This window comes from Neopsephotus bourkii, unplaced genomic scaffold (genome assembly GCF_033783945.1).
Source record: "Neopsephotus bourkii isolate Nb327-2 ecotype Australia unplaced genomic scaffold, CSIRO-AGI_Nbou_v1 NB_797, whole genome shotgun sequence".
NCBI lineage: Eukaryota > Metazoa > Chordata > Aves > Psittaciformes > Psittacidae > Neopsephotus > Neopsephotus bourkii.
In genome coordinates this window covers 235592-260198 of record NW_026901293.1, presented here as the reverse complement: position 1 = coordinate 260198, position 24607 = coordinate 235592, and the positions used below count along the sequence as shown (strand labels likewise).

Genomic DNA, 24607 nt, shown 5'->3' with positions numbered 1-24607 from the left:
GATTTTTTTTTAATTGTTACTATTCCAGTTTAGTTTTAACCTATTGGTTGCAGTGTTTGACTGGAGTTCTTGCAAGCTCCAGTGCATCAAGTGCCTTACGGAGCCCAGCTACAGGGCTGTCTTGGTATTTAGGTTTTGCACTAACTGGTGCTTGAGGGCCACAGCCTGTTTCTAGCTGTGCACGCACGCTGCTTTTTCACACAAGAACACAGAACTGGGAGCTTATAAATTCTTTATTGAAAAATAACTTGCAGTATTTTCATACAAAGTAATGTAACTGATATCAAGAATTGTCTGACGAGTTCATAAATATTTTTACAGAAACATCTACATGATTTCTTAGCTTCAGCCTTTTTGTTATGCAGGCAAGAACAAAAGATGCTTTTATTTTACTTTAACTGAATTTACAGCTGAATTAAGTCCTAAATTTTCTCATTTTTCAGAGGAGCAGGAATGACTTGTAACTCTGAGCTTTTAATTTCTGCTTTCTTACAAAACCTGCTAGAATCTGGGTGGGCTGCATGGTGCACTAAAAGCACCTCTGTGCCTTGTACACCAAGGAGTCAGTGGGTGAATGGTGCTGGTTGCTGGTATGCTTAATGCATCCTGGAACTATTTTAAATGAAACTGACCAGGAAGTCCAGTGGATGCACTGCTTCCTTACCCTGCTGGGGAAAGCCTGATTTAAGTCATTTAAAAACCCAACCCACCCCCTGAGCCCTGCCATTTAGAAACAAGCAAGCAGCCCAGTGGAGTTTTCCAGAGCTGGACACCACTGTCCTCCTGCCATGCAAGCCAGGGGGCAGCTCCCAACATCCTGGGACCAATCTGGAGGCACATTACAAACACACAAAATTCCTTCACAAAAGCCAGCAGGCTGAGTGCGCTGCAGTGATTCCCAGCGCCCTTCTCTGCCATAGGGAGCTGCGGGCTGCCCATTGGAAAATAAATATAAGGGTGAGCTCGCTTCACTGCAGAGAGCGGTGCAGTCAGCCTCAGAACAGCTATTCCAATGGAGGAGAAAGTGCCATTGCCGATGTACAGCCAAAGAGATCTGCCTCACAGGCACCGCTAATGCTTGTAGCCTGGCCCCAAGTACTGTCTGCTGCTCACAGCTCAGTCCAGAGCTGGCTCAGCCAGTGCCTGACACAGCAACCAGGGGGTGGCTTTCAGAGGCACAAAGAACATCCTGACTATGGAAACAATCCACTTGGAGCTTCCTTTGGGGCTCCAAAAGGCTATTCCCCGTCTTCCCTCTCCAAGCTGAACTAGACTTCCCTATAGATACCACTTTTAAGTCACTGGTTTTGTGGGGGTCTTTATTTAAAAACGAATGCACTGTTGAGTGTTGTGGGAGCACTGCACCCAGATCTGACACATGGTAACTTCCCAGTCCAAAGGTGAAGCACTGGTAAAAGCAGCGTCAGGGGACAGGTCAGAGCAAATGTAGGTAAATACCTGCCCCAAGGTAAAGAGTGGAATTAGGGGTGTGTTCTCCAAGCAAGATAAAGCTCTTCACTGCTCTGCAGCCAAGGCCTAGTGCTGGGCCGCTTGCCTTGGGACTGGCTTGGCCACAGCACAGAGGTGAGCATGGCTGAGGACATGTGCCATGGCCTGGTGACCCCACAGGTTGGGTGACACAGCCTGGCTGGTGGAGCTGCAGGGAGGGACGGAAACAAGGAAGGAATACCTGTGCTGGAACACTGGGCTCAGTGAGAGCCTCGGTCATTTGCTACGTCTTGCAGCCGCCTTAGCAGAGCAGTGTGATTCTCCTGGCAGATGCGCTTGGCTGGTGCTTCAGTTCCATCTTCCAAGAGAATGCCTCTCTTCTTTGTTGGAGTTTCTCCAGTTCTAACCATGCTGTTAATTTCCTTTAGCCTCTGGAAGGAGAAGGGGGGGAAAAAGTAGAATTAATCTCTCGTTACTGTGACTACCTGAATATAAGGTGAACTTGTTTTAATTGCATTACAATGGGGTCACATATGCTTCATTTCTGGAGATCTACACTGCAAAAAGTGCTTCCTGTGACAGACCAACTTTCTTAATCACTGTCCTGCTCTCTCCATTACCAGAGTATGCTCCTGTCTTACTCAAGGAAGTCTGCTGTTCTGACACAGAATCATAGAATAGTCAGGGTTGGAAAGGACCTTAGGATCATCTAGTTCCAACCCTCCTGCCACGGGCAAGGGATGCGTCACTCTAGACCATGTCACCCAAGCCTCTGTCCAGCCTGGCCTTGAACAGTGCCAGGGATGGAGTGCTGACAGGGCTTCCACCCATAGTTATGTTATCTTATACCACAGGTACATGATCTCTGTGAAGACTGAAGATGCTTCCCAGGGAAGATTTCTGCTTCATTCATTGTAGCCAGGGATGATGGGATGCAGCCTATTACACATTCCCCTGGTAAATCCTCTCGTGGTAAGAGCTGGGGGACTTTTTCCCCACTAGGCAGGCAAGAGGATAGGACTGTACTTGGTGCTCTCTCTGGACAGGCTCCACAGCAAGGAACCCATCTGAAAGCAAAGGTTACCATCGCTGGCCTCCTGACTCTTTCTTGTGCTGCAGTACAAAGAGTAATTTTAAAAAGTACACAGTACTCACGGGCACCTGATTGCTTTACAACTTCTTAGATGCCTGAATGGGCAGTCAGAAGAGGGTCAGATGAGAAAGCATGTGTTACACCATGTAAACAGAACGGTGCATGGCACAACCTTCTCCAGTTTCACTACCACAAAGAAAAGGTAGAATTAAGGATTTACAGAAGCAAACTAAGACCCTTCGGCCTCACCTTCGATGGGCTGCTGCTGAAGTAGTAGAAGATTTTCTCTTGAGGAGAGAGTGCGGACTCATTTTTGTGTGGTGAGATGTACACGGGGTATTTGTGGGACAGCTGCACACGGCGAGGGGAGCCCAACCGCACGAATGGGTAGGGAGAGAGAGGAGGGGAGTCGGTCTGCAGAGAGAGGGAAAAGCACACTGCAAAGCACAGCTTCTGTGAGGTGGTCACTTTTCAGCTCTGTTCAGTTTTTCCCACATGTCACATCATACACATTTAGAACAGACCTAAGCTGTGCCATGTCATTTGGACAGATTGGTGGTTTTGGGGGGGTTTATTTCTGATTTACTTTTCTAATGCTGTCTGAGGCTGGCAGCTGACACTGTTTAGTGCTGTCTACTGCATACAGTAGGAAACAGCCAATAGGGGCTGACAGTGGGTGGTGTGTTAGCGGCAGAGTGTGTCCTTCAGGTGAATTGATGTCATAAAAATATAATCCCTGGAGTTTGGTTGCAGTGGAGTTAACTAAGAGCACTTCACTGCAGATACAGTAAAAAAAAAATCTCTTAATAGCTGAAAAGCACAGAATTTACTTACTGCATTTGAGGTGTACTTCAGGGCAAATTCCTTGATCTGTTCGATATAGACATTGTTATAGAACTGTATAAGGTCCCCTCGCTCCTCCTCCTCTGTGTCGCTGTTGGCCCCTGTCAGCCGGGTTGGGGTTGGGGGGGCACTGCTGGGGTGTGGGACAGGCAGGGTGCTGCTGGATCGCATCACGGGGCTGGAGTCTCTGCTGCCTGCAATGAGGAGCAGCTCCTGAGCTCAGCCACATCCCCTTCACCCAATCCAGTCACCTCTGCCCAGGTTTTCAGCCTTGTACAGCCACTGCCTTCCCCACCCCTAAATCACAGCACAGCGACCCTGAATCCAGTCTTGTCAGCATCAGCAATGCTGATGGGATTCACTTAGCAGCCTCCCTTATGGAGAAGCAGTATCAGCCCCGTAAGAGAGCAGTGTGGTGCTGAGGACATGTACACAAACACGTTTGATTTCTAGCTTCTTACTGGATAAACAAGTGGCTCTTCTGTAATAAGCTCAGTCTCGTTACAATATTAGCAGAGCTACAACTCTACATTTGTGCTGCACTTTTAACAGTAGCTCTTTCTTGTTGCAAACTGGCACCATTTCAAGTTGGGAACAGTATGCTTTTTTTAGCTCCTAGTACCTTGAAAACTAGTGGTAGGAATATCCAGTATTACTTCATTAGCTTTTCTTTATAAAGGTTAACTCAAGGAAAATACGTGGGTTTGAATGTCAAGGAAAAGTCTCTGCAGAGCTATCAGATGTGCTGTGGGTGCCTGGTTTGTCCTTGTCTCTGGAGACAGCCAGCTGCTGCAAAAGAAACTACTGCAGCTCCATGACTGTGGTAAGTAAAAGAGTACCTGTGAGCACAAGCTAGCACAGATTTCCTTCCTTTATTCAAAGAGGTGTTCTCTGTACAGACTGAGCTCCAAGAGCTCAGGCCAGCCACTGTGGTAAGCTCTACAGGGAAGCACATGTGGCGATTGATTCCAAACTGTCAAAGTGATATAATACTAACCCTGAGTTACAACAACTCTTACACGGTATCAGTATATTCCTCAATTGTGTCAAAGTTTAGCAAAGAAGAACTGTTTGGGATTGAGTGACACAAAATCCAACTCTTACTTTATACACATGATTTTGGAAATGGAATTAAACCCAAACTTTTAGACTTTGGAATCACTCACTTCTTTCCTTATTCCTCTCTTTGCTTCTGTCTGTAGGTGAGTTATGCTGGCTGCTGCTGTCACTGCTCCCAGAGCGGCGTCGACATCTCCTGCCTTTTATCAGGACACTCCGATATACCTGTAGGGAGAAGGAGGAGCACAGCAAAGGCAGGCTGGTCAAGTAGGCAGCTAGTACTCAAGAAACAACTGCCTGCATGATACATTGGCTTTTTAGAAACTCATTATGGTATTGCATTGATGCTTACGGGAGAAAAGACAGCCTCCTGAGAGGAGTGTATCCAAAAGGCACTACGTTTGCAATTTTAACTGAAGCTATTTTCTATTTTAGGTTTAGTCTAGCATGAAAAGCTTCAGTAATGCAGGATTTTGGATCAACTGCTGTCTGGTAAGAATGGCTCACAGTCTGCATTCATTGAATGCTCTTACTTCAGAAAGAGATCCATTCCTAAAATAGACCCAAGGCATTTAATAAACCATGCTGTTTAATATGAACTGTACTTACATGACTCTTGGCTTGTGGCTGTGTCCGATAGCAGCGCATAATGTTCTGAAAGGATCTGTCCTCCTTGGTCACCTGTGAGAAAGACAGAAAAGGTTAATGTTTTTTCTGTGGTGTTTTTAGTAGTTTGGGGGTGGTTCTCTGTAATGTTTGATTGGTTTGGGGTTTTTTGGTTTTTGTTTTTGTTGTTCAGTGATTTGTTTGTTTTTTTTTTAGGAATTGTAATGTTTGCAGCATTAAGTCCTAGGCAGGTATTTTGTTTGTTTGGATTTTTTATTCACACCTCACCTTAGCCATTATGTAGATGGCACACATCAACAGCTGATCCAGGTGTCTGTCCATCATGATTTCAGGGGAGTGTACCAAGGAATACTCAAAACATGTCCAGATCTTTTTCCGCAGCTCATCAGATACATCAAGCTTGACACAAAGATCTCTCAGGCGAACGCTAGCTAAATGGTACACCTGTGGAAAGGGAGACCGCTCAGGATCCAGCAATACAGCTTTTCTCACCCAGCTCAATAGCAGCTCAGACCTGCACACACCCTGTAAAATTTGTGTGAATGATAAGCCAAAAAAAGAGTAAATTTTTTTCTTTTTCTTTTTTTTTTTGGTGCAAAGAAATAGATGTTTTCAGTTTTGGAATTGATTCTAAGAAAACATTTGTTTTAAGCTTAAAATCTAAGTTCTCCCAAGCACAGGAGGGGCAGTGTACAGCCTACAGCAACTGCTGTGTATTTGATAAAACACAGTGTCTCAAAGGTCAATTTCTTTCTTTTGCAGAGCCTTAAAGAAAAAGGACACCTTCAAGTACCTCCTGGACAAGTACAGAATCTACCTCACAACTATGGTCTGAGAGTCCATTCCTTTGCTAGTGAGAAGTTGCCTGCATAAGAAAACTACTCTCCGGGTATGTGTATGGACAGACAAAAGGTACAGATTAACACTGAAAGGGAATATTCTCTTAGTAGTAGTAGTAATAATTACATATTTTAAAAATCACTGAGGTCTTGCCAAAATACTAAGTAAGCAAAGCACAAATCAGACAGAAAATTACCTTTCTAAAGAAGAGTGAAAGCGAGCTCATCTTCCGTGGCCTGATGGACGTGGCAGTGGTAAAGGGCTGGGTTTGCCTTTGCTCTCCAGGAGAGATCTGCTGCACGGTGACCTGGCTGGGCAACTGCAGTGTAGCCCCTGTCACCTGGGTGTTCAAGGTACCTGTAAGCGCCTGGGCACTGAGGGGCTGAATGGGGCCAGGGACAGCCTGAGCCTGGGTACCCACATTTACCTGGACTGGGAAGAAAGTTATTCCTCCGCTTTCATTGGCGATACCTGTAATTTAAGGAAAAGAGTCTGAAGTAAGACCAAGTTCTGGGTGGGTAGGTGTTTCTGGATGGTTATGGATTTGTTGTGGGGTGTTTGTTTTTTTTGGGGTTGTTTTATTTAAATGTTATTTTTAAATTCAGTATTTTATAAGCAACTAATTTTATTAGTACATTATACATGAAATTGTTTCATGAAAATACTTTGGACTTTTCATCATAAGAAGACTACAAGATAATGAAATTGAGCCAAGTTTTTTATACTTGGTTTTATACAACCTCCATCCCTTGCCAGTTCAGGAAGGCAGGCTGGCTGAAATCACTCAGTTCTAGAAGGCAAATGCTGGCAGTGAGAACATCCTTGTATATATGTTCTGTCTCTAGCTTCTGCTCATCTATTCAAACAATTTTCCGCAATTAGGAATCCTTTTTCTTCACTGGTGTACTTGTTCCCCCCTCCTCCTTACTGTGTGCTAATACTCTGATGGGAGCAAGTCCCAGTAATGCTATGGTAGCTTTTCTCTCACCTTGTACTGGTATTGTCACTGTTTGCCCGTTGTTGGCTGTTACGGTAGCAGTTGCCACTGTAACCAGTGTCTGGCCAGGCACTGGGGTTACTGACATCGCTTCAGGATTCATGTTCTGCACAGGCACCGTATTCACCACGGGCTGTTGGGAAACTCTCACTGGAGTGCTGCTCTCAGAGGTATTATCGTTATCAGCAAACAGCCTTCTCCTTGTAGGATTGGCTGTAGGAGAGCTGTATCTGTCATACAGAGTGGTCGAAGGGGATGAAAGGCCTGTGCATTAAGAAACAACAAACACACACACACACACACATTTAACTCTTGTTGTATAATCCCATATTATACAAATACATGACAGAAATCTAAGGGGTACCAAAACATATCATGTCTTTGTGTGCAGAATTGCTTTTAGAGATGACTGCATCTCAAATAATACTGTTTCATATTTTTCTAAGCTCATGCATTACGTTTTATTTATCAGAGAACAAGTTTGAGACTTCACATAACTAAATATGTAAGTGGAGCTTTGATTGTGGTGTAAACAGTAAAGCAAAACTGTTCAAGTGCTACCGTTAAGAACATAAGTAGCGTATATGCTTAAGTATTATTTAACGCATACATATGTATGCAGATATACATGCTGTTCGTACACATAGCTTTTTGTTCATGCTGAAATTAATGGATGCATCACATATCTATGTCAGCTGAACTAGAAATGCCACGTACAATGTATTTGCAATTAACTGTACCTTGACATTAATGCAGATTCCTTGCTGTACACCACTTACTTAGATGAAAAATTAAAGCTACGTTTTAAGACATGCAAGTATGCTATACTTTCAAAAGCCTTACCTTTCCCTAGTCCTCCAGTTTCAGCACGGACCTCATTTATTCGTCTGGGTGTCAACGGAGAACCCACAACACTGTTCCCAGCAGACCTCTCAAAATAGTGAGGTGGCATTACCTACAATATTCATACTGTTAGTAGAGTGTCTCTACCACAGAGTGACTACGTAACACATTTTTAAAAGCTTCTATACTGCCAATTCTGAACATCAAAACTGCATGGAAAAAAAAAATGCTGGAAAACTTACCATCAGCCTAACTAAAACTTTGTAGCCATTGTCCTACTTGAGAAGATATGGTAGTGAAAGAATCTTTCTGTGACTACAATTAAAAGTCTACTTTTTACCATGTTTCCTCTTGTTTAGTAACCTCTTCAAGCACAAGTGACTGGTCCAGCCCTCCACCTCGTTGCCCATTTTGTTCCCTGTTCTGCTACACTGTGCAAATACTGGGTGATAATCACCTTGGCTGCATTTCTCCATTTTGGCCATCTCTGTAGCGCTGTACATGAACAAACCAGAGCACACTACAGTTCTGTGTCCTCAGGACTGAGCACCTCCTAGGTTGAAATTAAGATCTGGACATGTAGAGCCTCTTCTTCAGGGTATAACATCCCCTCTCTAACTGTCCTGAGTGGGAGAACTATGTAACACATAGAAAGAAGCATTTACCTCTTCACAAGTAGGAACCCTGTTTTCATTATCTCTGATTCTGTCCCACACTATGGATTCTTGTTTCCAGGCCATGCTTTCCAAGATCTGCTCCTCAATATGATTGAGGTGTTTTACTACTTCCCGACAAAGGCCATCCTCTGCTCTGATGAAAACCTCAATTACCTGCAAGGTGGATAATTATGATCAATGTAGTACATATGTTTTATGCATTTCTTCTTGCAGAAAGATAGAACTCCTGATTTTCAGGGAAGAGGAGAATGTTAGAAACATTAACACTGCATCACTATGACTCAAGGAGATGCTAGCTTACACTTTTATCAGAAGACAGCTGTATCTTTCTAAACAAACACTTCACTTTCAAGCACTATTGCAGAATCATAGAATAGTTAGGGTTGGAAAGGACCTTAAGATCATCAAGTTCCTATCCCCCTGCCATGGGCAGGGACACTTTGCCCTAAACCATATTACCCAAGGCCTCGTCCAACCTAGCCTTGAACACTGCCAGGGATGAAGCATTCACAACCTCCCTGGGCAACCTATTCCAGTGCCTCACCACCCTAACAGGAAAGAATTTCCTCCTTATATCCAATCTAAACTTCCGCTGTTTAACTTTTAACCCATTACCCCTTGTCCTACCACTACAGTCCCTAATGAAGAGTCCACCCCCAGCATCCCTATAGGCCCCCTTCAGATACTGGAATTGCTGCAACAGTAGCTTATGATACAATGATAATCCAGCAATTACTATACGGATACATGGATATCGCTGCTGTGTTAAACTGCTAACACTGTGTTAACTGTTAAATGTACGAAACTCCAGACTACCTCCAGAGTGTCAGACACTTGTGCAGTATTTTTTCGTTATGGGACAAGGCAAAGCTGAGCATGAAGAGTTAGCGTGTACATTAACATGACTTACTCATGACTGGATAGGCATTTCTAGCTATCAAACACTTTACCTTATAAAAATGATACACTGGAATGTCAAATATTTCAGGGATGAATGGGAAGTTTCCAGGTGGCTTGTACGTGAAGGTAATGATCTCAAGGCAACATGCCAGCAGCGACCTATGAAACACATCCTGCTCCAGTATTGCCTGCAAGAGGGTTGCAAATTTTAATTCTTAATTTACAGCGAAACTATAAATAAAAAAAACCAACTTTCTATTCTTCCTCAGCAGTGAGATTATCAAACTTACTGAAAGAGATCTTATTTGATAAGAGACAGAACAGACTCCAAAATGAGGCATCTTCAGTCATTAAAAATACCACGTATCTTTGTCTTTGTACACAGAAATGATTGTGCAGTTTCTTCCATTCAGTATTTCAGAGATTTACGCTCATTCAGCGTTTCAGAGATTTAACCTCATTTTACAGAGCTGTATACTGTGCTCTACACTTGGTTTTCTCTTCTGTAGGTCCAACTTTAGAAATGAGGTACAATTTGTTTAGTTTTCCTTACAGATAGGTCAGTGTCTCCCAGTCTCTTCCTCTCTTGCTCAATGATAGACTCCAAGACCTTGTAGTATAGCACCTCAGCACGACGAAAATGCTTACTAGCAACATCTGCAGGAATTTTAAGTAGAAACAGTACTGAGAAATGCAATAAAGGAATTACAGTATATATCTTAAGCTACAGAGATGCAACTATTTAGTAGTCTGGGTGGATTTCTGTGCTGCTGTGGCTACAGTACTTTCAGGACTAAACCAGTTAATTTAAAGATAACTTAAGAATCCCTCTCCTGTGCTGGCACTGACTGCTGAATGTAGAATAACTTTTTACTGAACTCAGATTTTGATGATGACACCATCTATAAGAACAATCCCTGATACTGCTCTAATCTACATATTTCAAGCTAATAAATACGTTGGAAAGTATACTTAAATGGATCCAACTTCCTGTAGGGTTTGCAAAGACTACAATTAATTACTGTCACAGAAATCCATGCCATCACAATTATCCTTATATTTGATCAAGAAGGTGCTCCCCTGAACAGTGCTCTTCATTTGCTCTGTAGAACTGAAAGTATCATCAAATTCCAGTGATTTAAGCTAAGGCTGATGATAATTTTGCATGCAGGGTTGAAATTTGCTGAGTCTCAATACGGGAAAAGACAAAAATAATCGAGAAGACACTTGTGCTAAAGCATGACCTGTAAGGTAGTTACAAGAGATTAATGTACTTATTTACAGGCATTTTAATTCTTATCTGTATAAGTAAAACGTTACCCACCTTTGGAAAAATTACTGAATTCTCCTTCAGCCTGCGTGCTCTGGCAGTATACTTCATGCATTTCTTTTACTCTGTTGGCAATAGATTGAGAAGGATCTCTGGAACATGACCTGAAAATAGAAACATGGTTAACATACTATTCCTGCTAAGAAAAAATAAACAACAACCAAACAAACCCAAACCTATAATTATTTTTACAATACGATGAAAGTTTGAAATTGTAAATATCTTGTAGAACAATATGAACACACCCATAGGTGCCCTAACTGCATTTGTACTGTAAAGGGCCACAGCATATCATTATTATTGTATACTTATCTAGGTGTTCCTGCTCCAGCAGGGGGATTGGACTAGATGATCTTTTGAGGTCCCTTCCAATCTCTAGCATACTGTGATACTGTGATACGCATGTTTTGTGGTAAATATACACATCTTTTGTTGATGGAGGACAAATATTTAAACATTTTCCACATGATATAAAAATTGATTTTTAATATATTGTACCTGAAGCAACAGTTTATTTACATGAAGAATAAATTTTATGTTGCATCTCCTACAAAGGGGAGCCATTTGCTAGGTGGTGAGATTTGCTAAGAAGAAAAGTCTTGACATTTTGTATTAGTAGTTTGTTGTTAGAGACACTCAGAATTGCTGGGTTTTAAACGTGGTATATTTTTACAGCCATCAGTCCCTTAAGGATAAGTGTATCTCAATAAAGAGAACAATGTCCTTAATATTTAACTATCTCTCTAGGTCCTATTTTACTCCATAACCTTTCAAGACTGACTCACATTTCAAATCCCACTGTTCAGCATTAACATTTGCTATTAAAACTAAACTTTTTTAAAGAACAGGTTTGTTTGGTAGCGAAATATCAAACTTACCTGAGTATTTGCTCCAGATTTTCACTGGGGGCATTTTTCAGCCCTGCCAGCATTGTGTGAAGGCGGCTTAAGCTGTATGTTGCCATCGAAACAGGTGTCACATATGGGTTACTCTCTTTAATATACTTGCGGCCAGTTAGCGGGGTTGTAATCCTGAGTGATTTGGACTAAAAAGACAAAAAATTAAGCATATAACTGTGCACTGCCAGAAAACTAAAGACACAGGCCATAACCACAGAAGTGGCAGTCTGCAGAATTCTTACCCTGTGTTAGGATATATGCCTGGGAGAAATGGTTGAGTATCAAACAGCCCAAACTAGTGATGTCTCAGAAAACAGCCCCCAGTGACAGGTGTGTCTGTATCGAGCAGTACTATATAAAGGTGAACAGGGAGGATGTAACTTCACACTGAAATCCAAGTACTGGGTGGGAACTGAAACAACGAGGCCAATCAAAAAACCCTAAACACCCAGCAGTCACCTCCTACCCTGAGTAACGAAGGCAGGTGTAGCTCATAGGGAAAGTGTACTGAGCCAGGGTTTCCTTTCAGCAAGTTTAATGCTTAACATGAACAGTCCTCCCGATTAGCATTTTAATTCATTTACATCAGGTCAAGCCATCACATCAAAACTATTTAACAAGGATGTTCCTTCAATGCAAACCCAATGCATCTTCTAATTATCTAACCACACAATCACTTAACCAAGAAATATTTTCCTTTTTTTAATAAATGCATTACATTTTGCTGTCTTTTTACCATGAAGTCTAGCTCACAATGCTCCTTCTGTTTCTCCTCCACATTTGTAAGTGTGGTTTATTTCTGCCTTCACACCCTGCCAGAAACATGGTTCCCCCAGCCCCACCTTGGACACTCGGAGCACGCAACAGCCTAAGCACTGCACCTGCAAGTTGCTGTGTTGTACAGGCCACACTGTGTCAGCACTACAGAAACCTAAATGAGTCTGGCACACAGCGCAACTTGGTGGTTGATTTTTTTCTTATAACAGATCAGCAGCTAAGAATTATCTATTTGCACTAGTTTTGCCGATATGGTTACTTGGACCTTTTCTCTCCAGAATATTGAAAGCCATTAACCAGCTCTCCCTCTGGAAAAAGATAACATACCTATCCAGTGACCTAGGCTGTTTCACCCTTTTGCTCTAATTGTGCTAATACAGCTTACACCCTTCTTTATGTGCCTGTCTTGTCTCCTTCCTTTTTTAAGAGAATTTGTCCATCTTTCAAAACATTCTGATATTCTGTTTCCATAGGTATATGTGTCTGCATTCTGTATTCAAAGCCAATGCCTGGTTTTCAGAAGCTGCTCTAGTCATATGGAGGCTCTGGTAATATTATAGGTCTTCACTTTATTTTTCTGAAATACATAGTGTTCTTTATCCTCCCAAAGACCATATTCTGTGCTACTTCATTACTCATATATAAAGACGTATCTGTGTATCACACTTGTAGGCAAGTGAGGTGAAAACCATTCCCTAATGCTTTATCTGAGGCTGTGAACAGATGTAACAGCTACACCTGAAGGACATTTGTCAAAAGAAAACATCACTCTGCATGTGTTAAACAAGCAACCCTGCATATGAGACAGAGATCTGAGAGAAGGGGAAGCTGCACAGACAAGTACAGAGAGCCCCAACAGCTGCAAGACAACCCAGTATTGCTGAACACCTGTGGAGAATTGCCCCTCCTATTGTGCTTGAAAATCTTCACCTAAAGGTCTACCTAAAGGTCCCACTTTGATAATTACCTAAATATTCTCTGTAGTGGATTTTATCAAAGCAAGCCCAAATGCATGGAGAAATCCTGACCAAAACCCCCCAAAGTAAACACTATTTCTGATCAATTACAATATCTAACTCACCTTAAACAATAAAGATAGTAATTTTTAGTAGCTGCTTCTTGTGATGAGAGACTAACTCATTTTACTCTCCATATAAAACCTGCAGCACAAACCATGTGATACTCACCCTGTCAAAGTGCTGCTGCAAGTTATGCTTCACTTGTACTCTTTCAGCTGTTTCCGTTCCTGAAGCTGTATTTAAGCACCTTGTGAGAGTTCCAATTTCTTCATCTGCGTCTTCCCCAAGAAATATTCTCTCATCGAGATTTCCTACTGACAGAACATACTCTTCATAGGCCTTGTTGATGGCTTTGCTACAGCAGAACGGAAAAGACAGATACAAACCCCTTTTTATTTAGACAGTATTTGGTCACCTGCTTACTGATCAAACACAGTTCCAGCCTCCTGAAGTCTACTTAAGGACTTCCTTTAACCCTGACTTGAGCATTGGAGCTCTTTTAAAGTCTACAGTATCTTCAACATAACACTGACAAGGACATCATTTTCCCATTAGATCTGATGGCTTTCCAGTCAGTATAGTTCCAGGTGGAACGTAATAAAATACCGAGAACTTGTATTTGTCCTGAAACATCTCAAAACTTAACAGCAGCATAAAATCAAAAACTATACTTAATATTTTCATACCATTTAAAAGAAAGTAAGTCTTACAGGCATCTCTAAGTTTATAAAGAAAAAAATGCCACCAAACCCATTTTTTCCCCTCTCACTTGTCACTCAATGTGTCCCCATTGCGTTATATAAAAAAAACAAACCCCGGAAACACAGAAAATGAAGAACAAAAGAAGAAATCAAGTAATACCACCCTGAAGAACCATTCCTCTTTCAAACAGGCCTGTAATGACGCATAAATATTCATTCATATGCAAGTCAACTAGTTGCTACTACTGCTGTTGAGACACAGATCATCCTGCAAATGCAGTGTGCTACTGCACAGGGATACTGATGCAAGCCAAACCACAAATCCAATGACTCACAAGCTATCCCCGAAGTTCCCAGGATCAAGAAATCCAGTCAGATTTTCATCTTTTCCTTTCAAAAGCTGTAAGACAATGAAGAAAAGGATGGATGTTTCAGCGCATAAAATTGTTCTGAATGATCTGAAGAGAAATTTTTCTACATCACAAATTTACTGACCAACCTTTTTGTCAAAAAGCTTCCGAATATATGGCTTCCAAAAATGTTCCTTTATGCCTTTTGCTTCTAAAACTAATCCGTAATGTAATGAACACAGTTTTTCAATGATACAGGGAGGATCAGATGATACTTTATAATCCTTACTGTGAAAGTCTTCAGGCAGACCTACAATTAAGAATACTGTATTATTTAATTCTGCAAATCCATAGCATGTTTATTAAACTTAAATTCTGTGCTGTGTAGTCTACAGAGTGTGAAATTAAAATAAGCTAATTCATTCCCTTGAAAGAATAATTATAACGCCTACTCAATTTGATAATGTTGTCAAAAATCAATTTTGAGTCAGAGATTTAAAAAGATTAGATACTGAGTCATAAAAATTAAATATGTCAGCTCTAACAGAAAGCTGATCAAACACTTGTGAACTGTAATATTTAGTCAAATAAATTTGAGATAATGGTCCCAGTTCACATCCAAACCACTACAAAGCAAATGCAAATACTGTACAGCACTGAAACTGAACTCTTAAGTCTGGAAAGAATTACATCAGAAATTCAGTGGGAACTTCTCACCAGTCATTTGCAGTTGCGGTTATCAAATCAACCTACATTTCTATTCTCTCACAAGAGCAGCAGCAATCCAGAAATGAGAAACAGTCACACTGTCACTCATTTTTTAGCACTGGGTCTTCCCCAACTGCTGCCTCACAGGAACTCTCCAGTCTGACTGTCCCCAGCAATACCGTCCCCCTACGTGCTCTTTCACTGACACCAAAATGTCCTTAACTGGCATTTTTCACTTGGGAACTCCCTTCAATGGTTATTGCCATAGTAAATTGAATTCTTAACTTAGTATATTATTAACAGAATTCAGCAGTCTGTTATGCTACAGGAATAGAAATCTGTATAGCCAGATGCAGAAAACCTTAATTCCCACATATTTCAAATCAATATTGTTGGATTTTCTCGACCACATAGATTCATACTCATCTCAGTAGCCTTAAAAGTTGTTGCAGACTTTAGATAAAGAGGTTTTTTTCAACATACCGGCAAAATTAGGATTCAGAAGTTCTTTACGGTTTGGACACTGGAGAGCATTTCCATACACTAGATCCAATGCACATAACAAGAGATGGTAGGAATTGACCAAGTCATCACTAATCATCGGAAAATTACCTTCAATATTAGAAAGACATAAACCATTAATTAAAATTATCATAGATTTAAAACTTTTTTAACCAAGAAAATGTTGATATTTGTATTATAATCAATAACAAGAGTTTTGGAAACACAGATTTTGGTGACTGTAAACATCTGGACGGAAATGCAGGTAGTAAAGCAGACACAAACTTGATAAAATGCAGCAAATAGTGAAATACTTTTGTTTTCAGCAATTGTGTAGGAACTCAAATATGTAGTTTTGAAACCAAACCTCCCCAAAACACTGATAAATGTGATATTGCAGACTCCCTCGTTCACAGTAATCTGATAATTCAGTGCATAAATAACTTGAATCAGCATGAACTGTGTCATGCAACTGCCTCAAGGGAGAAAAAACTGTTACCCAAACAATCCCCAGTCTGGCAGTGCTACGTAGTTCAGCAGATTCTTACTCTATGTGCCTGAAGGATAACCTTGGTCTAAAAGTTTATGAAAGGGAAGAACGTGCTATGACTGAGACTTGTCTTATCCCCAATTTTGCATTGTGTACAGCGCTGCGAAGAACTTGAACATTTGTCAGGCTACACCCTCATGCCCAGATATGCTAGAACAAGTGCTGTCCCTCCTTCAATTTCTCCCGTTCTCCAGAGTGAATCTGTATTTCACTCAAAGTCATGGGATTATTTCTCTTTACCAACCTGTTATCTTTACAAGATTTTGGTGCAGGCATGCTCATCATAAACAGTAATAAATTTAACTTTCTTTCTCTTGCGCTTTATGAAAGAGTTAAAATGTGTATCTCTCATCGGGTTTACAGTGTAGCTTTGTTTCATATAACTCCAAAGTGTTTATTAGTTTCCTGTAGAAAAGAATCCTTGTAACCTCTTCACTCTCTTACCACCTTTCACAAAGGTTATATGCAGATTCATTACTCTCTACCAAACTCATTTAGGTTTATGATATTCCTTTAGAGCAATGACCACGTCTATAAAGCGGATTGTAAAACAAACTGTACCATTAATTAATTTCATAAATCACAATCCCATGAATTTATATGTACAGCATGATTTTCTATCACTCTTTCAACACTAATAACTTTTCTACTCTTTCCCCTCACCCCCAGGTATAATCCAAAGCACTCAGCTGAGCCCACTATGAACAGCTTTAAATCCTTGAAGAAATTGATCATATTGTAATAAACTCACTTAGAACACATTAAAATGTATATATGATTAAAGAATCTTCCTAATTTACTGTTACTTTTCTACCAGTAACATAGCAGTTTGTTCAAATTTATGTTCAATTTCCCAATTCCATGCTTATAAAAAAATAAATAAAAAAGAATTTCAATGCAGATAATTGGAACTATTTAAAATAATGAAGTCTACATGAAATTTGAATCAAATGTACACATTCGTCAGTTATTTCCAAATCATGAAAGTTTCAAAACAAAACAATGGAAGTCCTAAATACAATAGCAAAATTTAATCTATAAAAACCTTAAAGTAACTCACATAACACAGGTTCACTTTCATAACCATTAAGTCTAGCATGGCAATCATCACTGTCAGTACAAAATCTAATTTTACAGTACCAGTAGTTTCATAAAAATAATTAGGGACATTTCAAACAGCTTTCTACCACTCCCCTCCGCAACCTAGTACCAAATAATAAAACAGCTAAAGTACTGCTAACCAAACCTGCTATTTTACTTCGCAGAGTACACCAGATGTACGAATGAGACCTGCACTTTCTGCATCTGAGAAAGTGAGCACAATGATCTTCAAGCCTGCAGCAATATCACAGAGACAAGCCTGAACTTGCCACTGATGTGCGGTTGCCGTGATAAGCACTACTGCCAACCACAGCGAAAAAAACAGGAATGCTTAATGCTTTAAATGGTTGACATTTGGCTTCCATTTTTGTGCTGCCACATTTTAATGAATTTACCACTAGTCACTTACTGATTTTAAAGTCTGTAATTACTGTAAATGTCCCTTCTTCTTGCAAAATTTAACTGGATATGTTACCAAGATGGCATTCTCTACAAAGTTAATTTGTATGCCTGAAACTGCTCACTAATTAACATGTAGTCAGTTGGTTATCTTGTTACTCAAACATATCAGCCAATAATTTAGCAATAGGAAGATGCCTGAAGACCCTCTGCACCTTGTCAACTCTCAACTCTCAACCCAAAGAAATGGGGACTTTATAGAAGGGAAAAGCAAAATCTGAGTTTTCAGACTGACCTACTTATTCTCTCAGCTGCCTAACTATGCTGAATAACTGAAGTCCTGACTGACTGGAAATAGAGTACAGTACTAACTCTCCTCTGGACTCAGTGGATATGAATGGGTATTTCATACTACTGGAGAGAGCTACTCTGGATGAAAAGGAAAAAAAAAAAAAAAAAAAGGAAAAGCGTGCTGTGTTTCAGGGTTTCAAGCAACACACCTCTTTGGGAAAAATCTCTCTTCCCCAGTAAAACACAATTTGCAGCCTACTGCAAAAAGGCGTCTTCTATGTAAGGCAGTGTTCAGTAGAGCACTTGTGCAATACCACATGATATCTGTACAAAGATGTGATGTTCGGGTCTGACAGCATTACCAGTAACTTTTCCACAAAGAAGCTGCTAGCAACCCTCTGCAATGTGGCACAGTGTAGAAAAAAAGGTTGATCTGTGTTGAACAAATAATATTATTATTTGCAGATAACGCAATATTACGTCAGCCTGCTCTCTCCTATCCTCAAAATCAGCCAATTACAGAAATCACAGCACACTGCAGGGATCTTAGCACTGATTCCCTTTTAACCTGGAAAAAAGCCACCCTACCATGTACCTCAAACCCAAACCCAAATTCCTTTTATCCTTTTCTTTGTAGAAATTAAGCTATCAGTTTTCTTCTACTAGAAGTTATCTTATAAAAAGTACAAAAAGTTTCTGGAAATTTATCAATGGACCTGAATGTACAAGACTTTCAGTGAGGAATACAAATCTTGTCTTTATTTCCCTCAAAACACTATCTTACACAGAATTACCAGTGAACACTCATTCATGCAGTATGTGAATAAAGCCCCAGGTATGTAGAAGCTCTGTTTAAGATGCACGTTCTATGAGGAAAGACTTCATACTATACGTGACATGACTAAACAACTTAAGCCTAAAATAGGACTTAATCCTGTTCCTTCCTGAGGCTTTTTCTCCCATCAGTCATTATCGAGGAAAAACTGCTGAAATCTGCTGCTATTTTTATTAGCTTTAAGACTGCTTTTACAATAAAGGTTATATATATATTAGAATGTATTGTTTGTTCATCACATTATTTCTACATAGTATCTAGAAGCATATTAACAGAGGATCCCCTTAAGTGTTCCGAAGGATTCTGAGTCCCCAAGACAGTTGCTTATATATATACTATGTCCAAAATGCAAGGGAAAACCACCAATACCAGACAGGCATACGCAGACCTATTTAGTAATGCATATGTTTATTTGATACAGCTGCTGCACAATCATTTTTTAAAAAAGGCAGGGAGACAAAAAGGCTATTAAAAGAGTAAGAATGCTCTCTGTGATACTAGCATGAAGTATTCACGCCCAGAATTGTATGATGAATTTATAGCAAGTTATAGGGAAAAAAAATCAAGTATGTGCAGTATCCCAGCAAACATAAATATACACCTTATGCTAATTACAACACCACCTAAATATGAATTAACTAAAATTCTAAGCTATCTTTTTCCCTTGGAATTACAGCACAGATCTCCACAACACTGGAAACTTTGTAAAATACTCCACATAAAAGCTGCCAAATTATTTGGATGTACAACTCACTTGTAGTGTGGTAAAATATACAGCTGGGGAAATTAAAACAGAATACATTCTGTCTTCAGGCTGTTCTATGAAGGCCCTTTCTCCATTTCTGAATTCAGAAATGCCTGCACCTAATTCAGTGTTTAAGGACTAATATAAGGCAACAAATAAAAAAAACAGGTTTGTTATATTTAATCCCTTTCAAATCTCTTACCTTTTGCATGAACAAACAGCAACCAACAAAACTGGAAAACTTCTGTCACAGTACATGGATGTCGCCTTTTGGGGAAAAATACAGCAAGAAGACAGCCAATAAGCTCAACGAACTGAGATAGAACATCATGCAACACTGAATCACTCTAAAAGAAAATTAAGCTTCTCTGCAGTGTGGCCAAAATCTTACACTCTTCCCACAAAAACCTGACTAGAGTTAATAAAGTAAACTGTGAATTGGTTTAGTACAGACACAAGTGGAACCCTAGTCAGCTGGCATGTAATGACCCAAATGTCACTACAACAGACCAAAGAGCAGATTCCACTAAAAACAGGCCAAGACCTAAGCAGAAAATCGTTGTAAATTTAATGTTAAACATGGCTGGCCTAAATGTTTTCTTTTAAGGCAAAACTGTGATCTTATGTCCAAAGAACAGATAAATATCCTAATTTAAAAACTAAAGAAAACATCTTTTCTGCTTTTTCACACAACAAATGGTACATAGAGTCAGCTGAAATATTTTGAGAGCCAGAGCTGAAATTCCTTCTTCAAAAGCATTCTGAACAACATAAGCAGGTATACGTTCTTGGAGGAACACATTACACAGTGCGTTGATGTTAATACACTTGTCACGGGCAAAACTTTCAGAATTGTGTGTTCAGAATACCATCTCTGTACTAACAAAGCATTTTGTAAAGGGTTTTATACAGTATACAGAGTTTTGAAATACATTAAATGATTACCAGAAGCAAGTTCCTCTGCCAGTCTTTTTTTAAGATGCTTTCAAATAAAAGATATTTCATAAGACTCCCCACCACAACTGGAAATTATGCTTAAGTATTTACCACATGGATTTAAAAACAAACAAAAAACCCTCCCCTAGCACCAATTTTTATGACTCCATGGCATTCCTTGTTTCCATGTAACAGGTTACTGGAAGTACTATTTCATATACTGCAGCTCATCTCCAGGACAGCAAAGCATTAGAGCAGCAAAGGTGGCATTAGAGATATGTTGTGTCTAATATCGCATTGCTTTTAAAGTTGTTTACTGTACACTGTGAAATAGACATGTCAGCCTCAAAACCAAGTAGTCTTTATCACATTTTCTTTGTAAGACTGTATTTAGTATTAAATTCTTTCATTCAGGCAAAAATCTATTAATGGTGAGGATATTCTTTTCAATTTCTCCAGTGTTTTGCTCAGCCTTAATCTTTTTTTAATTTTGTCACTCCAGCTGGTTATGTAAAGAATAGTTTAAATGTCAAAATTAACATACATTTCACCCCAAAATTAGTAAGCACCATCTTCCAGCTTAATCTTCAAAATTACTTCATGACTTACTATCTAAGCTAGCCACCAGAGGGGTTTACTCTTCCAATTATAGAACAGTATAAGCTGTATATTTTAATGAAAATGCACTCAAAATACAACTAAAAACCCCAGGCAATTCCATCACATTTTTGCTCTATTCTGCTTTAAAACCAGTCTAGAAATAACAGGAACATACCTCTGTTTTCTCCCTCTCTGTTGACGAGGTTGATCTTCTTGAGGATATCTGAAAATGTCCTGAAAAATGGGCTCGTATTTCTTAAAAATGACAGCAGAAACAGTGAAGTTTCTCTCTAATCTCTCAGTTCGTTCTCTGAATTGGGCAGGGAGATTTGCCATGTCTTCCCACTTTTTCATCTTGTTAAAAAACTCAATCAAGCTGAAAACACCAAACAGATTAAATCTGAAAGTTTTGGGCTATTTTTGCAGAAATATACTGTTCATTTTCTAACAAAATTGCAATTTCTACTTCCTAAACTACCAGTAAGAGGGCAGTACTGCAATCATGATAAAGTACTCAGAGCCCATCCTTCACCCATAAACATGACAGCTTGCAAAATACTTTTAGATCTTCACTTGATTATTATGTTAAATATGTTTCACAGTTCTGGTTTTTGCTCACAAAGGCACAATCGGCTACAACAGTCAGATTACTCTAAAAGCAGATTTCCTTCATTTTTCTGAATAATTTGTTAAGTTAAATAGAACAAACTCTAAATTCTACAATGCTGAGAAGATTCTACAAAGTATGAAAACCCCTTGAGTTTCAAGACAATTCACTTCATAAATTTGGCTTTCATTTATTTTTCAGTCCTTTATTTATCCCACTTTTTTGGAGTTACTAATCTTTGATAGCCCACATCACAGAAATAATTTATCCACATTAAATTCCTGAATTTCTAACTTTTTATGAAAAAGAAACATTTCTGTATTATGTAAACCAACAGCAAAGCTACAACAGTGAAGGAGATGGGGAGCAAGACTGTATAAGACGATTCCTTTTTAATTTTTATGTAATCTGCTAAATTGTTACAATACAATCAGACTGTTAATAAATACAGTAAATAGTTTCAGGGACATTTTATTCAGTGCTTTACGGACATAAACATTTGATATAAATTTTATCAGATTCTGACATCACTTCGGTTTCATAAAGCAAGAATATGTAAAAAGTGAAGTCTTCTTCCAAAAAGTATTTTCACAGCCAGTTGGAGATGGTTTCTCATGTGAGAAGTTCACACTTTGCACACTCTTCCAAAACAGACTATTTTTCAAAGAAAGGCTTCTTTTGCCTTTAAGAAAGAGAAGTAAATCTCTGATTTTGAAACCAGTGTTTTTACAACACAGTAATGACCAAATGGAATTGTTCTACTTCCATGGCAATGATCTGATAACGCAAAGATTCCAGCGATACAAATTTTATCTTTAAAAGCAGGAAACAAGACAGATGTTTCGCATTTGTTCTCAATTTCTAGATTTCACAACCTGATAAGCAGTCTTTGAGATCTTGTGTTTAAAAATGAGCAAAAAGTTACCTTTGTTCTGAACAGCGCAGAATTCTGGTTAAAGATACGTAATTTCCCTCAGCTGTCCCTTTGCTCACAGTGGGAACTGCTTTTCTGCAAGCCACATACAAGGCACATGCTAGCCAGTGCAGATCATTGCCCTGTGAATTAAAACATCAAGCATCTAAGACTTCATTGAGAAGAAAAACACCCTCTTCAGCTATGCACCCAACATAACGAAAAGGGACAGGACCGTGTCCTAAATGAACGAAGTTCAAGTACTAGCAATGTTGAGCTGCTGTTTTAAAGTTGAGCTATTCTATGATTTTAGCTACAACAAAACTAAACTGATAAACATTGAACTATGTCAAACCTAATCCTGCAGTTACCTGTATAAATGTCACTCTTGATCCAAAGTTAACAAAATATTTTTACTGTGGCTTTTCTCCTATCATAACATTCTGTACTGCCTTGGTGTTAAAAAAACAACAAACATACAAAAGCTACAGTTCGTTACAATCAGAACATTCTTCCCTGAACAGACAGTAGGAACAGAAAAACAGTTTCAATTTTTTTTTCTGTATTGCCCAACAGAACTGTTACTCAACCTGTACTTCAAGGCAGAAATTAATTCCGGTTAAAACTTTTTAAATCTTATGCTCTCTCTTCGATTAAAGCCCAATGTTTTAACTGGAGAAGGCCAGTGAAAAGACGGACTGTGGGCACAGAACACTGAATTCGATGCTGTGGGTTTCTTAGGCTACATCTTTCCCGGGGCCAGATTAGCACACACTTCAGAGACAAACACAAACTCTCTTCCTGAGCTTTCCAACCCGTTTCCGATGGTTACAGGCAGCGTGTGACAGAGGCGCTTTCAGGCCACACCACTTCCTTCCTCCACACAGTTCCAGGCACCGATGGTTCACCACCCACTCTCCGCCCGTGTGGGGATACTCCTGTAGCTCTGCGTTGAGAGCTGTCGGCTCCTGGGGTGGGAAGCCCTGAAGAATTCCAGATGACTCCAGAATTTCATCGTAACAGCCGCCTTGATTTTTAAAAACCCACCCGGTAACAAGCATCTCCCGCCACTCTGCGTTACCGTTTTAAGGAACTTGCACGGGGCCGTGTGTCAGGTTCTCAGAACCAAATTTACTGTTAACAGCGCTGAAAGCATCTACGTGGGCAACTGAACAGCTACTGATAAGAGTTCACTGAGACAACTAAAGTGCGCTTGTAAGCGGACAGCCGCAAGAGCCCAGCGATACGATCGCTTTTAACACCTTTTCACTGCAGTGACTCAGGATCACGGTTATTTTCCCACTTGCAGAGCCGGAGATCGCCGCTGCGCGGCTCCCCCACAACTGCTGGCAGCGGTCACCCCTGCCCGTCACAGCTGGGGCCGGAGCCGGGAAGCTGCGCTCCCCGGCGGGCGGGCACCGCAACCGCGAGAAGCGATGTCCCCCAGCGGCGCTTTCCGCGGCTGAGGAGCCACCTTCTTGCGGTCCCCGGACTCAAGGCCGGGCCGAAGCCACGCAGCGGGGCAGGCGACGGAACGCGCCCGCGCTCGGCTGCGGGGTAACGCCCCGACGGCGCCTCCCCAGGGACAGGGTGAGGGAGAGGCCACCACGCCTCGAGGGCCGTCCCCCTTCCTCCCCCCCACTTAACCCTCTCCGTCCTGTTGGGCTGCGAGCCCAGCGCCGGTCGCCTCGGCGCTGCCCCCACGCCCCATCGCGTCTCACCTCCAGGGTGTAGTTGCGCTTCATGCTCTGGTAGCTGAGCCAGGCCTCAGAGCGGGCACGCTCGTCCATGTTGAGGCTGCTGCACAGCTCCTCGTAGCGCTGCCGGGTGTCCCCCTCCTCAGCCGGCGGGGAGGGGGCTGCGACCCCCCCGACCCCCTGCTCGCCATCCTCCTCCTCCTCGCCCGGCATGCCGCGCCCCGGCGCTAGGGGGCAGCTCTGCCTCGCCGCACACTGCGCCTGCGCCGCCGCCCCTCGGGGTCGCGACGCGCATTCGAATCAAAACACCCCGGCGCCGG

The 24607-nt window shown here is 40.8% G+C and overlaps 1 protein-coding gene across 3 annotated transcripts; it reads right to left on the bottom strand.

The window, feature by feature from the left end:
- Positions 1 to 215: 215 nt before the first annotated feature.
- On the bottom strand, positions 216 to 24607 carry RBL2 (RB transcriptional corepressor like 2). 3 transcript variants are annotated; one of them, XM_061355409.1, is made up of 23 exons: positions 24312 to 24607; positions 22603 to 22733; positions 21246 to 21446; positions 19737 to 19801; positions 15596 to 15724; positions 14554 to 14714; positions 14390 to 14454; positions 13522 to 13708; positions 11537 to 11703; positions 10653 to 10762; positions 9882 to 9985; positions 9379 to 9516; positions 8417 to 8581; positions 7752 to 7863; positions 6900 to 7172; positions 6339 to 6382; positions 6108 to 6251; positions 5339 to 5515; positions 5054 to 5125; positions 4552 to 4669; positions 3377 to 3579; positions 2792 to 2956; positions 216 to 1880 (listed from the first exon to the last, which is right to left on the bottom strand). In XM_061355409.1, the coding sequence occupies exons 1-23, from the start codon at positions 24498 to 24500 to the stop codon at positions 1710 to 1712; spliced, it is 3291 nt and encodes a 1096-aa protein (XP_061211393.1). In that variant the 5' UTR covers positions 24501 to 24607; the 3' UTR covers positions 216 to 1709. The 3 variants fall into 3 exon arrangements, with proteins under 3 accessions (XP_061211393.1, XP_061211392.1, XP_061211394.1); XM_061355408.1 differs by having other exon boundaries at positions 6108 to 6382; XM_061355410.1 differs by lacking the exons at positions 15596 to 15724; positions 19737 to 19801; positions 21246 to 21446; positions 22603 to 22733; positions 24312 to 24607 and adding an exon at positions 15122 to 15562 and having other exon boundaries at positions 6108 to 6382.